General features: G+C 46.8%; 1 protein-coding gene across 6 annotated transcripts in view; it reads right to left on the bottom strand.

The window, feature by feature from the left end:
- kiaa1109 (KIAA1109 ortholog) overlaps positions 1-14,963 on the bottom strand; it is a 52,329-nt gene that overhangs the window by 7,179 nt on the left and 30,187 nt on the right. For 2 of the 6 annotated variants that reach the window (XM_042709828.1, XM_042709829.1), the window contains 20 exons: positions 14,767-14,864; positions 14,451-14,636; positions 13,905-14,073; positions 13,534-13,745; positions 12,970-13,168; positions 11,773-11,832; positions 11,110-11,336; positions 8,667-8,797; positions 8,375-8,498; positions 7,541-7,659; positions 7,158-7,245; positions 6,571-6,630; positions 5,339-5,574; positions 4,820-5,023; positions 4,485-4,662; positions 3,986-4,181; positions 2,996-3,163; positions 2,706-2,845; positions 2,053-2,254; positions 250-456 (listed from right to left, as the gene is read on the bottom strand). In XM_042709828.1, the coding sequence (XP_042565762.1) occupies positions 250-456; positions 2,053-2,254; positions 2,706-2,845; positions 2,996-3,163; positions 3,986-4,181; positions 4,485-4,662; positions 4,820-5,023; positions 5,339-5,574; positions 6,571-6,630; positions 7,158-7,245; positions 7,541-7,659; positions 8,375-8,498; positions 8,667-8,797; positions 11,110-11,336; positions 11,773-11,832; positions 12,970-13,168; positions 13,534-13,745; positions 13,905-14,073; positions 14,451-14,636; positions 14,767-14,864 (3,204 nt within the window). The remainder of the gene's footprint in view (positions 1-249; positions 457-2,052; positions 2,255-2,705; positions 2,846-2,995; positions 3,164-3,985; positions 4,182-4,484; positions 4,663-4,819; positions 5,024-5,338; positions 5,575-6,570; positions 6,631-7,157; positions 7,246-7,540; positions 7,660-8,374; positions 8,499-8,666; positions 8,798-11,109; positions 11,337-11,772; positions 11,833-12,969; positions 13,169-13,533; positions 13,746-13,904; positions 14,074-14,450; positions 14,637-14,766; positions 14,865-14,963) is intronic. The other 4 variants (XM_042709831.1, XM_042709830.1, XM_031580994.2 and 1 more) reach the window with 4 other exon arrangements.

Raw genomic sequence — 14,963 nt, 5'->3', positions numbered from 1 at the left:
AATATCTGGCCAACCAGCACAGCCCATGATTATATTTATTTTGTATAATTAGTGGATTTATTATATGTTTAATTTATGTTCAGAGTACTTATGTGTTATGTTATGCTATGGTAGGTTGTTGTGCGGTGTCTTGTCTTAAGAATTTCAGTGCCCGGTCTGACTCTGTGTTGTTCTGTGCATCTGACAATAAAATACTTGAACTTGATTCAGGTGATAAAACTAAAACGTGTTGACTGACGAAGTTCTTACCCAGTGGACTGGGGCCTGGGGCCAGCCCTGTGACGGCAGACTTCTGCTTCCCGGCTCCGTAGGGGTGGAACACGTAGAGGGAGAAGTCGGACATGCACGCCGTGAAACTGAGTCCCGATGAGTTTATGGGAGGGCCCGTGAGATCTGATTGGCTGCTGCTGTGTCGGCTACGCCCCAGAGGACTCCCCAGGGATGGGGACGCACCTGCTGTGTGGAGGAGACGGGAGGAGAACATGAGGAGCTGCTTCCCAATCCCCCAAACGCCTCTTCTACGAACTAATTTCCCCAAACGCCTATTCTACTAACTCATTTCCCCAAACGCCTCTTCTACGAACTAATTTCCCCAAACGCCTATTCTACTAACTCATTTCCCCAAACGCCTCTTCTACGAACTAATTTCCCCAAACGCCTATTCTACGAACTAATTTCCCCAAACGCCTATTCTACGAACTAATTTCCCCAAACGCCTCTTCTACTAACTCATTTCCCCCAAACGCCTATTCTACTAACTCATTTCCCCCAAACGCCTATTCTACTAACTCATTTCCCCCAAACGCCTATTCTACGAACTAATTTCCCCCAAATGCCTATTCTACTAACTCATTTCCCCCAAACGTCTATTCTACTAACTCATTTCCCCCAAATGCCTATTCTACTAACTCATTTCCCCCAAACGTCTATTCTACTAACTCATTTCCCCAAACGCCTCTTCTACGAACTAATTTCCCCAAACGCCTATTCTACTAACTCATTTCCCCAAACGCCTCTTCTACGAACTAATTTCCCCAAACGCCTATTCTACGAACTAATTTCCCCAAACGCCTATTCTACGAACTAATTTCCCCAAACGCCTCTTCTACTAACTCATTTCCCCCAAACGCCTATTCTACTAACTCATTTCCCCCAAACGCCTATTCTACTAACTCATTTCCCCCAAACGCCTATTCTACGAACTAATTTCCCCCAAATGCCTATTCTACTAACTCATTTCCCCCAAACGTCTATTCTACTAACTCATTTCCCCCAAACGCCTATTCTACTAACTCATTTCCCCCAAACGTCTATTCTACTAACTAATTTCCCCCAAATGCCTATTCTACTAACTCATTTCCCCCAAACGTCTATTCTACTAACTCATTTCCCCCAAACGTCTATTCTACTAACTCATTTCCCCCAAACGTCTATTCTACTAACTAATTTCCCCCAAATGCCTATTCTACTAACTCATTTCCCCCAAACGTCTATTCTACTAACTCATTTCCCCCAAACGTCTATTCTACTAACTCATTTCCCCCAAACGCCTATTCTACTAACTAATTTCCCCAAACGCCTATTCTACTAACTCATTTCCCCCAAACGCCTATTCTACTAACTCATTTGCCCAAACGCCTATTCTACTAAATAATTTCCCCAAACGACTATTCTACTAACTCATTTCCAAGTTCACGCCAAGCCTAAAGCTTGAAATAGCACTCCTTGTGGACAGAATAGTGAATCATATTTAGTTTTAACTGACTATGTGTTCTGTGTTTTGAAATGGAGTTCTATCCCAAAAAAGCTTTAAATGCATGAGTCACGGCTTGCAACGTATGTTTTCATATTTACAAATGAACATACTGCAAATAACATTAAAGTACTACAACTAAGGGCCGTCTCAGTCATTACTGGAGGTCCGACTCTTATAAAGCAGAGGGTGAAGCTGCACTCTTATGAAGCAGAGGATGACGCTGCACTCTTATGAAGCAGAGGATGAAGCTGCACTCTTATGTTGCCATGACGTCCTGTGGTGGTAACTGGCCGCACCTTTTCCTCCTGGTACTCTGTTGGCGTTGTGGACCGACGGAGGTGTGGAGGAGGGCGTGTGCTGGGCGGTGTCGGGTGGGGGGGCGGTGCTGGGCGGCTCCAGCTCGCCGCGGTTGGAGGAGAAGACCAGGTCCAGAGACGGGAGCTTCAGCATGCACTCCACCCGAGACATGGGCAGACAGCTGAACCTGATCTGTGAAGGCTGTGGTGGGAAGGGAAGGCGCGAGCACACACACACACACACACACACACACACACACACACACACACACACACACACAGAGACACACACACACACACACACACACACACACACACACAAAGACAACAGCATTACTTCACCACCAGGACAAATATCATAGATGCCAGTTCTTCATTAGTCATATCTAGAAATGACATCAGCGTTACATCTGAATCTAATTTCCCTCTAGCTAATGTGAGTACACCAACACCAGATAAGAATAGCCCCCAGCGACCATGTGTGATTCACATCTCCCATCTGTGAGAGGTGAGAGACCTCACTGAGATGAGATGAGATGAGATGGAGTACCTCTACTCTGACGTAAACAACTAAGAGACCATGTGTGATTCCCATCTCCCATCAGTGAGAGGTGAGAGAGCTCACTGAGATGAGATGAGATGAGATGGAGTACCTGCACTCTGACGTAAACGACTACGTCCACGGGGAAGGAGGAGTAAGGGGAGGTGGCAGAGGAGACCAGAGACACCTGAGACTCTTCCAAGGGCTCCACCGAGTCAAACTGGGTCACATCCTCCTCTGGAGCGCTTACATCTGTGCACGCAGACACACACACACACACACACACACACACAGACACAGACACACACAGACACACACACACATGTTTTTCATGTCGGTTAGTGCCTTAACTGCAGAGGGATTGCGATGTGTGAATACATGCTGAATGTGCACTGATATTACTTGTGTAGTTCCTGTCAACTGGTGTGATGGGGATAGTTTCTAGAGCTTTCTCCAGGAAGTCCAGCAGACAGGGACTGATGACCATCTCCTCGGGGAGGGTCTGCAGGGCGACCCACGCGTACAGCTTGGCTGTCTTCACCCCACTAGTGGCTTTGCCTTTAGTGGTGCCTACAGCAGAGACACACACACGGACCAACATTAATTTTAATACACACAAACAACAACAACAACAAACACAATCACGTCACATGACATCATATCACAGACCACACCATAGGAGGCCCATTTTACACCAGGGGTATACACATGCAGGTTACTAAAGGGTGTTAAAGACTACAGGAAGAGAGATTGTGAGTGACCGATTGTTACTAAAGGGTGTTAAAGACTACAGGAAGAGAGACTGTGAGTGACCGATTGTTACTAAAGGGTGTTAAAGACTACAGGAAGAGAGACTGAGTGACCGATTGTTACTAAAGGGTGTTAAAGACTACAGGAAGAGAGACTGTGAGTGACCGATTGTTACTAAAGGGTGTTAAAGACTACAGGAAGAGAGACTGTGAGTGACCGATTGTTACTAAAGGGTGTTAAAGACTACAGGAAGAGAGACTGAGTGACCGATTGTTACTAAAGGGTGTTAAAGACTACAGGAAGAGAGACTGTGAGTGACCGATTTCAATCCAGGGTAGCAAAGCGCAGGCTAGTTGCCATCGGAGCATTCCTTTCTGTTGCTGCATCTTGGGGCAAGTAGGCATGGAGGCAAGAGAATGCACACGTGTGTATAGTAACATGCATATATACCGCACCTGTGTGTGTGTGTGCGTGTGTGCGTGTGTGTTTATGTGTGTGTGTGTGTGTGTGTGTTAATGTGTGCGTACTTATCTGCATGCAAGTACATTTTGAGAATCTTTACATTAGCACTGTGCATGCGTCTGTCGTGCAGTTGTGTGTGTGTGTGTGTGTGTGTGTGTGTGTGTGTGTGTGTGTGTGTACCTGAGGGTAGAGGAGGGGGAGGGGGAGGGTGGAGAGTGTTAGTCCTGCCTTGGGCAGCAGAGGGGGGGCTGGGGGGGTCTGTGGGCAGCTCTCTCATACCAAACAGCTTGGACTCTTTGGAGAGGGTCCGGGGCAGCGAGGATCCGCGGGAGGCGTTGGGTGACTCCGTCTTCAGGTTCTTGGAGTTGTAGTGGAGCTGTGATCAATAGAAACATGTGCTTTGGATCAGAAATGCCATTGATTCATGCAGGCGTGTTTTTTTGGCATCGGTGTCTCAGTTGTGTGTGTGTTTGTACACATACGCATGTGTGTGAGTGTGCATGCATGCATGCGTGCAACTGCACTTGTATTTGTGTTCACAAATGCATGTGTATGTATTTTGTATGTGTATGTGTGTCTTTACGGCCTTGACCAACCAGGGGTGTAAAAGATGGTGGCCTCGATGTCAAAGCTGGTGTGTGTGTGCGTGTGTGTGTGAGCGTAAGTGTATGTCTCCAACCTTGACATCTACACCAGGGATGTAAAAGATGGTGGTCTCCAGGTCGGAGCTCTTGTTCTGCAGGGAGGAGGGCATGCGCTTGTTCAGGAGCTGGGAGGTGGAGGTGAAGCTGGGGTGCAGCTTACGCCGCTTAGGGGGAGACTCCTGGTCCAGGGAGCGGGAGCTGCGCTCACAACTCCTGCAGGACACACACACACACACACACACACACACACACACACACACACACACACACACACACACACACACACAGTTAAAGACTCCACTGTTAAAGATCGGACAGTGTTGCAGCATTTAAACATTACAATTCAGATACTAGATCAAGCCAAGCTGACCTTCGGAGGGCGACCTCGTCATGCTCGGGCTGCTGGGTGGTGGGGTGCAGCACACACTTGCCGCTGTCGATTTCCACGCGCACGTCCAGCTCAAAGTCGATGTTCCGCTCAGTGCCCGGGGCGGTGATGCCGCGCTGGGGGGTGGAGGACGGCGTGGCCGCCCCGAACAGAGCTGCAAAGCCAGACGTCCTCCTGTGGGACGTACTGATGGGACAACGCGAATGCACAACAAACCATTAGCTAAGTGTGGGTGTATGTGACCTATAGCGAACATGCTTCTAAGTGTCTTGCCATTCACCTTTTAAAAAAATATGGGGCCCAAAATGAATGTCAAATTAAGGAAAAGGAAACATAAACTTTCTCTTTTCGAAATAAACATTTTTAAGCTATGAACTAGCCTTGGTCAATACCTTCTCTAGGCCCCACACTGACCACAACACTGTTCCAAACCAATCTGATTGATTAAGTTCTAATAACCAATAAATAAGACTTTAGTGTGTAAACGTGTGTTCCAGTCACCTGGGTCGCGGGTAGTAGCTCATCTGCCTCTCGCGGACATACTCATCCTCCTTGTCAGAGTCCTCCGAAGAAGAGGAGGAGAGGTCGTCGCGGCGACCGTCGTCGTGCTGGAAGGGAAGGCGGGGTGAGAAGGCAGCGGGCGTGCCAGGAGCACTGAACACTGAGCATGATGGGAAAGGATGAGGCGAGTCGTCGATGGCAGCGGACAACAGGTCCACCTCTGTCTCCTCCGGGAACTTCAACAACCACAGCGAGAGGCAATCAGAGATCTCTCACATCTACCAACACTACTGCCTGATCTACCTCTCTAACTACATCGCTACCCATCCATCCTTCATCGTCCAAATCACGCCATCGATCTTAAATGGTTAGCCCATAGGTACAGCTGTGGCCTGGACTCGTAAGGTGTTATCTACAGTTAAACAAGTGATAGATATAGAAATGCAATCTGATTAGATTGGTACAGTCTGCTTTTATGGGTTGGTGAGGTCAGATTGTAAAAGGCTAGTGTTGACAGACTGGATTTTCAAGTCCAATTTAAAACAGCAATGGTTGATAAACTAGGTGATGCCCGATTTAGGTGGCCAATAGTCAGATGATGCCTAGTTACCTAGCTATCTGATGAGAAGGTAGTTCATAAATATCTGAACCTAAGCCCTTTATCCCCTGCAGGTCATGCAATTACCCTACCAGCCAGCGGAGGAGAGAGGGATGGAGAAACCACGAGAGATAGAATGCGGAGATAAAGACATGAAGGTTAGGATGAAGATGATGAAGGTATGGAAATGGACATTGTGACCTCCAGAGGAAAACGAAAACAACCCCTTTTGCCAGTGTGTATTGTGCACGTGCGTGTGTGTGTTTGTGTGTGTGTGTGTGTGTGTGTGTGTGCGTGCAGGAAAGAAGAAACACCTGTGAGGAAGAGTGTGTGTGCATATCTGTGTTTGAGTGCGTGCAACTGCCCGATCAGAATTTAGACTTAACAAGTGAGAAGAAAAAGTCAATGAGCGAAACACTGGGAGAGACCGGACGAAATACAGAGAAGGAGGTAGTTATATCGACAGAGGATCAGAGACGAAGAGACCGCTCCAGTCGTATCAGACAAGAAGAGCAGGGATCCAGCGGGTGAATTTGACAGGCGGCTTCCCAAAGCGCGACAGAAGGGGGGGGGGGCGGCGTGAGCGGTTCAGATTGAATTCGTGCGATCGTGTTTGGGGTTTTTGGTGAAATACCTTGAAGACTAAGTCAGCTGGACTCAAAGGGAGTGGGGTGTCCAAAGCTACACCTTCCATCTTGAATACAAACACAGTCAGAACTCATCCACAAACGAACAGAAAGTGAAAAGGTGTGACTTTTGTGCATGTGTGTGTGTGTGTGTGTGTATGAGTGTGAGTGCGTGCGCGTGTGTGTGTGTGTGTGTGTGTGTGTGTGTGTGTATGAATGAGTGTGAGTGCGTGCGCGTGTGTGTGTGTGTGTGTGCGGGTGAGTGAGTGTTCACATAAAAGTGTGTTGTGGAGGAGATATAAAAACATATTCCTTGAGAGCTCCACCAAAACACACAGAAAATAAAAGCACTGTGCATTAACAACTGGAGTAAAGACGGCAGCACATTTCCAAACAGGAGTACGGAAAGTGAAGTGGTTCACACAGTGTTATATGAAATGTATGAATAACATACAGTATAGAAATCAAGGGACATATGAAATACACAAACGACACACACGGAAATGCATACAGTACACGCACACACATATGCACACACACGCACACATATACACACATGCACATGCACGCACACACACACACATACACACACTACCGTGTCAATATTAAATGTCACTCGTGGTCCAGGGGATGCTGCATCAACTCGAATATCAGGCAAGTCATCCATCTCTCCAAGTCTAGAGCTGAAACAACAGGTGCTATAAGTCATACACCCATCCAGTATGCTGTCAAGGGGACCACATTCACATACACCTAAACTTGGTGAGCTCTACTACAAAACAGAAGACCTACAGTGATGACCCTGTGTTTTTCCTAGGCATTGTTGCAGTGTATAAAGTACATCATCTGTGTGTGTGGTGTGTGTGCTGGTTTATGTTAGTGTATATATACTGAATAAATTAATCAATTCATGTATTATATGTTTGTCTGTGGTGTGTGAGTGTGTGTGTGTGTGTGTGTGTGTGTGTATTAATTCACCTCTGTCTCTCCATCCTCTTCAAAGCAGGTCGGTTGCCTGCTGCTGCTGAGATGCTCTTGGATCTGTTGTTGTAGCTGGGCTTGTATCCCAGGCCCCACTTATCCTTCAGGGACGCAGCCTGGATACGGACACCCGCACAAATATAAAAGTCATTAGTGAGGGCACTAATGTATGTCAGCCTGAATAAGGACACCCGCACAAATATAAAAGTCATTTTAGCAGACTACACATTAAAGAGGGCACTAATGTATGTCAGCCTGAATACGGACACCCGCACAAATATAAAAGTCATTTTAGCAGACTACACATTAAAGAGGGCACTAATGTATGTCAGCCTGAATATGGACACGCGCACAAATATAAAAGTCATTAGTGAGGGCACTAATGTATGTCAGCCTGAATACGGACACCCGCACAAATATAAAAGTCATTTTAGAAGACTACACATTAGTGAGGGCACTAGTGAATGTGATGCTGAGGAATGGTGAGCCCGCTACATATGATACACTAGTATAGTCTATTCAACTTGATGTGTAGTAATTGGGAGTTTAAGTGTACATTGTAAATTGTAAAACCTCATTTTAAAACCAGTGTAGGCCATCACACAGCTACTGCTTAAGCAGCGCTAAGTGCTAAAGGTGTGGTGGGGTACTACTTAAAGGTGTAGTGGTGTAGGACTTAAAGGTGTAGTGGTGTAGGACTTAAAGGTGTAGTGGGGTAACTCTTAAAAGGTGTGGTGGGGTAGGACTTAAAGGTGTAGTGGGGTAGGACTTAAAGGTGTAGTGGGGTAACTCTTAAAGGTGTAGTGGGGTAGGACTTAAAAGGTGACCCACCCTCATGCTGGAGCGACGCAGCTTCTTGCGCACATCACGGCGGATGTCGTTCACGGCAACCGACTCCAGCTGCTGGTACCTCTGGATCTCCTGGTTTATGGTGCCCTCGCTGGCTCCCAGTTTCCTTTCAGAGACACAGACAGCGTGTAAGAAATAAGCCTTGAACTCATTATGGTCATGAGGGGGACATTGGGGGGAAAAAAGTTACAGTCCGTGTTCAGCTGGTGAAAGGTGGTGTTAAAGTTGTGTATGGGTAAAAGTAGGAATCAGGGGTTGGGAAGGTCTAGCTTACTTGAGGTCATCGATGACCTTGGCTTGTTCATTGAGCTCCCTGATGTCCACCAGCCTCTTGGTGAACTTCCTGCCACGTGCGTCAATGATCTGATTCCCCATCGCCATCTGCCTTCTTGGGTCAATGGGTTCCTGTTGAGGAACAGCATTACACAGAAGTTAGACACGTGCAGAGAGGCACACCAACGTTCGTCACCATGTTGATCGAAAACCCAGGAGATCAAGATGTGCCACCCTAAAATAAAAGCATGAAGAGGTGATGATTCAAATCTTTCACAAGTCTCGAGAGTTAAGCAGAATTTGCTCTTCAGACGACCTTGACCCATGTGACGGAAACAAGTACCAAACAGCATGCCAAAGCCATCCCACACCAAACCGACAGCAGTCATAGTCCTTATATAGTCGTGCAGGTGATATGAGCACTTAGGAAAAATTTACTTCTGAAAATGAAAATCTTCGGAAGAATAACCTTTCAGGGCATTTGAAGAAGATAAAGAGGGTAAGAGAAAACCCAACCCTGAGGAAAGAGGTTTAGAAGTGGTGAAAAAAGGGGTGGTTTAAAGATGTTCTAGGAGAGAGGTTGAGAAGTGGTGAGGATAAGGGGTGGTTTGAGGACGCTCTACATACACAGCCCCAGGAGAGCGGCCTGAGCCTCTCAGCCGTGCGCGCTCTCGTGGGCGGCGGGGTCATGACAAAATATTCAGGCGTAGCGGAGCGGGGCGACTGGGTAGGGCTCAAGCCCAGAATGCTGTCCACCAGACGCTTCCGGAAGGACACCCTCGGACTGAGGCTGCCCTCACCACGCTGAATGAAATATTAGCCGTTTTAACACACACAACACACACACACACACACACACAGACACAACACACAGACCGACAACAACATTATGGACATCTGCTTGCTTCAACAAACTTCTGAAACAAACACACATACATGCAACGTAATGTCAGTACTGTCATACCTAAACAGACATATGAAGACAAAACACACCCTCGTTGTTATCTCTTGCAGACATGCTGTTAGAGTTTAACAGTTAGACAGACATGAATGTGTGACACATGAACAGAGCTCCTGAAACCAGTTTTATATTCAGGCAGCCTTGTGATTGTGGCTGGAAAAAAAGATATGGTTATGGCTTGGGAGTCAAAATACATTCAAATATATATACAGACGTGGACAAAATTGTTGGTACCCTTCCGTTAAAGAAAGAAAAACCCACAATGGTCACTGAAATAACTTGAAACTGACAAGCTCCAGTTTTGTCTCATCTTTCCCAAGGACATTCTCCCAGAAGCCCTGTGGCTTGTCAATATGCATTTTGGCAAATTCCAGTCTCGCTTTTATATGATTTGCTTTCAACCAACAGTGGTGTACTCCTCGGTCGACTTTGGCTCAAACAGCGACGTATGGTGCGATCTGACACTGATGTACCTTGACCTTGGAGTTCACCTCTAATCTCGTTGGAAGTTGTTCTGGGCTCTTTGGTTACCATTCGTATTATCCGTCCCTTCAATTTGTCATCAATTTTCCTCTTGCGGCCACATCCAGGGAGGTTGGCTACAGTCCCCTGGACCTTAAACTTCTGAATAATATGTGCAACTGTAGTCACAGGAATATCAAGCTGCTTGGAGATGGTCTTATAGCCTTTACCTTTAACATGCTTGTCTATAATTTTCTTTCTAATTTCCTGAAACAACTCTGTCCTTAGCTTTCTGTGGTCCATGTTCAGTGTGGTACACATCCTGATACCAAACACCACAGTGACTACTTTTCACCCTTTAAAAAGGCAGACTGACTGATTACAAGTTTGAAGACACCTGTAATGCTAATTAAAGGACACACCTTAGTTTAACATGTCCCTATGGTCAAATTATTTTAAATCTTTTCTAGGGGTACCATCATTTTTGTCCAGGCCAGTTTGATTTGTTTATTTTTTTTCTGTTGAACCACAATTCAAAAGCAATGTCTGATTTTCATTAGTTCATTTTCAGTACATTTGTATTTATTATTACTTTTGTCAGTTTCAAGTTATTTCAGTGACCATTGTGGCTTTTTCTTCCTTTAGCGGAAGGGTACCAACAATTTTGTCCACGTCTGTATATATATATATATATATATATATATATATACAGACATGGACAAAATTGTTATATATATATAAAAAATTGCGAGTCACTGCAGAAATTAAAGCAACTTAGAGAAAGAGTAGATATTATGGCCAATACATTATGGCTGGGGATTTAAAGTAAGGGGCTCTTTATTAACTTACACTTAAAGAGCAAGTGGTAAAAGATTGTATAGATAGTTAGAGGATGTTTCTAGTAACCCTAAATGGCAGTGTACTTCATAAAGGGACACATGATTATGCATTGCTTGGGGTCAAAGGATCAGAGTTCAGTGTTTGGGGGTTTGGGGTGAATGACTGAGGTCTGCCCTCTCACCATGTGCGGGGTGGGAGACACCCCATCGCTCTCGTCCTCGTCAGACAGGTCGGCCATGTTCACGGAGTTGAGGTCGGCGATGTCGTCCGGGTCCTCCTCGCCGGTCAGCGAAGTGAGCGTGATGCCCAGCGCGTTCAGGCGCTTGCCAATGTTGGGGTCCATGTGCACGTCAATGCCACACATCTTCCACAGGACGTTCAGAACCCACTTCCCTGCACTGCTGCTGTCTGTGGGGCACACGGGAGTAAACAAATCACAACACACACACACAAACACAAACATACACAGAAAAGTAATCCAGGACTCTGCAAACACACACACACACACACACACACACACACACACACACACAAACATACACAGAAACAAAATCCAAGACTCTGCAAACACACACACACACACACACACACACACACACACACACACACACACACACACACACACACACACACACACACACACACACACACACAAACATACACAGAAAAAAATTCAAGACTCTGCAAACACACACAAACATACACAGAAAAAAAATCCAAGACTCTGCAAACACACACACACACACACACACACACACACACGGATACACACACACACACACACACACGGAAACACAGACACACACACACACACACGGACACACACACGGACACACAGACACACCTGCAGCTGGTTGTCCTGTAGTCTTAGAGCAGACCTCATATGTGCCGTCAGGAACAACACCTAAAACGGAGACACACAACAGTGTTACCGTGGCAGCAGTTACCGTGGCAGCTTGCTGTATGTTTAATCACACACTTTGGTTAAGACGGTGGGTAGTGGTGCCTGCAGTCAGAGAGCACACAAGACCTGTGGAGTGGCATAAGGACTATTAGAACACAAATGGCTGGAAGTGCTCCAGACTCTGTAACAGGCAATGGAACCAGACAACGTGCTTTTCTTCAATCTAACCAATCAGAACCATGAGGCATTCGATCAGTCGGTGATCTTCCATCCCTCTGAGCAAATTTAGCAGGGCCGAAAGGAAATGAATGTTAGGAAGAACCCCAAAGGGAGGCGGTGCATTTGATGAATTTTATGACAGCAGTGTCTAGTCAATTGCTGACTCCACCATTAATGTGATGTGATGATACTTAACACACGACCCTTATACTTCCAAGCAACCTGGCCAGTCTCCCAAATGTTCCATCAGTTGGCAGTTTTGTTAAAAAAATCGTTGCGAGTTGGCAAGAGGTTGGACGAGGACGCCGAAGGAGGGATATTGATCGTGCCCGCTGACCTCATCTGCCAAGCTGGAGGCTGGCAGCACCACGGAGAGCTCCATCATCTCAATAAGCAGGCTGGGGTCATTTCGACCTCATCTGTCTGTCTGCTCCTCTGGCTCCGGAGAGAGGGCGGAGGAGACGGAGCTGTCCATAGTGCCGTCGGACAAAAGCCTCAGTGGGTATGTCTGAAAGACTTGATTTGTCCTCAAAGCCATATTCTTCAAGACATGAAGACTTTTTTCTCTCTCTCTCCCTCTCTCCCTCTCTTCTCCCCTCCATCGGTCAGCCATTCCAACCTCTTTCCTAGCAGGGCTGAAACAGCCCCACGCAGACGGGAACACCTGCTCGTCACGCTCCGCTCACAAATGAGTGAGTGCTAAAAGGTTGGCCACTGTGTTTGCGAGAGAGAGAGAGTGAAAGAGAGAAAGGGAGAAAGTGTGAGAGAGAGAGGGAGAGACAGAGAGAGTGAGAGAGAGAGCGTGAGAGAGAGAGCGTGAAAAAAGAGAGTGTGTGAGAGAGAGAGAGTGAGAGAGAGAGCGTGTGAGAGTGTGAGAGAGATAGAGAGAGAGAGAGTGTGTGTGTGTGTGTCACTCACAGGCATTCATCACCATGTCTACCCGCAGTTCTGGTTTCCAGTCGTCCCAGGAGGTCTCAAATCCCTCAGCGAATCGGATGCAGAAGTTCTTGAAGTGGCCTTTGCTCACGAGCGACTCGGACGAGCAGGCAGTGATCAGCGTGCTCTCAATGGTCAGCACCAGGGCTGAGCCCGTGTCAAAGTCAATGCTGTGATTGGCCTAGAGAGACACACAGGGCAACGTTAGCAGAGCATGTGTGTGAGACTGTGACTGTTCGGTTTACACATTCATTGTGTGTGTGTGTGTGTGTGTGTGTGTGTGTGACTGTATGATGTACACATCTACTGTGTGTGAAGTGTGTGTGTGTGTGTGTGTGACTGTATGATGTACACAGCAACTGTGTGTGAAGTGTGTGTGTGTGTGTGTGTGTGTGTGTGAAGTGTGTGTGTGTGTGTGTGTGTGTGTGTGTGGCTGTATGATGTACACATCTACTGTGTGTGAAGTGTGTGTGTGTGTGTGTGTGACTGTATGATGTACACATCTACTGTGTGTGAAGTGTGTGTGTGTGTGTGTGTGTGTGTTACCGGTGTGGAGCCGGTGATGGGTAGACAGATGCCCAGGTCGTTGACGGTGAGCTGCAGGAAGAGGGTGCTGAAGGCCTGGGCGCTGCTCTGCTGGATGGCTGGTAGTTTATCCACCACCTCTTTAGTGGCCACATGGATGTCTGAGTGCAGCTTCATACTCTCAGACTTCCAGTTATCATACGCCGCCTTGTAGTTCAGCCAGAACAGCACCGCTACAACACACACAAACACACACACTTACTAACGCACACACACACACACTCAAATGCCATGACATTTAAAGATAAACCCAGGCAACTCTCTAGTCTGGTGTCCTGAAGATTTTCAGTGCAGTGTTGTTACAGTATACAACACACTCTCTCGGGACATACCTCTGTCGAAAGCCACAGGTTGGGCGAAGATGATTGGTCGGTTTAGTGTGATGAGCACGGCCTCTTTGTCTGAGCAGCCGCTGATCTCCTCCTGCAGGGCGTTCCGCAAACCAATCCGGGTGCGGAAATATGCCACCTGGTGGAAGTCTGAACCCGCCTCTTCATACACCTGTTCAGAAGACAACAGTGTCCATGTGTTTTCTTGCATTGCTTTATTTTATTTCGTTTTTAAGATTTATTTTTTTGGCTTTTTATGCTTTAATTGTACAGGACAGTGAAGTGATGACAGGAAGCGAGGCGGAGAAGAGGTGGGGAGAGGATCGGGAAACGACATCAGGCCAGACTTGAACCTGCGTCCCCGCGGGCAATGAAGCCCGTAAATGGGGGGCTTGTCAGCTTGCGCCACAGTGCCCCCCTTGCATTGCTTTATTAAGCAGTTTGTGGTGTCTTGGTATCTGTGCAGGTGGCTTGGCTCATTAAAGGTGTGTGTGTGTATGTGTGTTTGTGTGTGTGTGTGTGTGTCTGTGTGTGATAAAATGTGCTCACCTGGTGTTTGACGATCTGTCCAAGAGCGAGGTTCAGATCCACCTGGCATTTCCCAAACAGCTTCAGGTAACTACTTCCTGTGGGTGTTGCCTTGCACTGAATCCGATTGGATAGCTCAAGCTCAATCAAACCTGTCTCGAAACGCACAGCACGCATGGAGGGTGTGGTTGCAGTCACCTGGATGCCCTGTAAGGCACATTCACACACAAATGCATATGTTGTATGGCGTATAGTGTCAGAAACACACTATTCACATACACTTCAAATCCATTCAATGAAAATACAAACACACACATATACACAGAGACACACATACCTTGAACATCAGGTTGACGGAGTAGAGCAAGATTTTGGGCTTATCTCCATCGGTGGAGATATCGTGTTCATTCCACAGCGGGATTGGCTGCTCCCCTCCTGCACACAAACACAAACATAAACACAAACACAAACACAAACACACACTCAAACTTACTCTGACAAAACAAACCATATGCTATACTATGATAGACCATT

Source organism: Clupea harengus, chromosome 14 (assembly GCF_900700415.2).
Source record: "Clupea harengus chromosome 14, Ch_v2.0.2, whole genome shotgun sequence".
Lineage (NCBI taxonomy): Eukaryota > Metazoa > Chordata > Actinopteri > Clupeiformes > Clupeidae > Clupea > Clupea harengus.
Note: the sequence above shows the minus strand (reverse complement) of the source record. Positions and strands in the feature narration are given on the sequence as shown.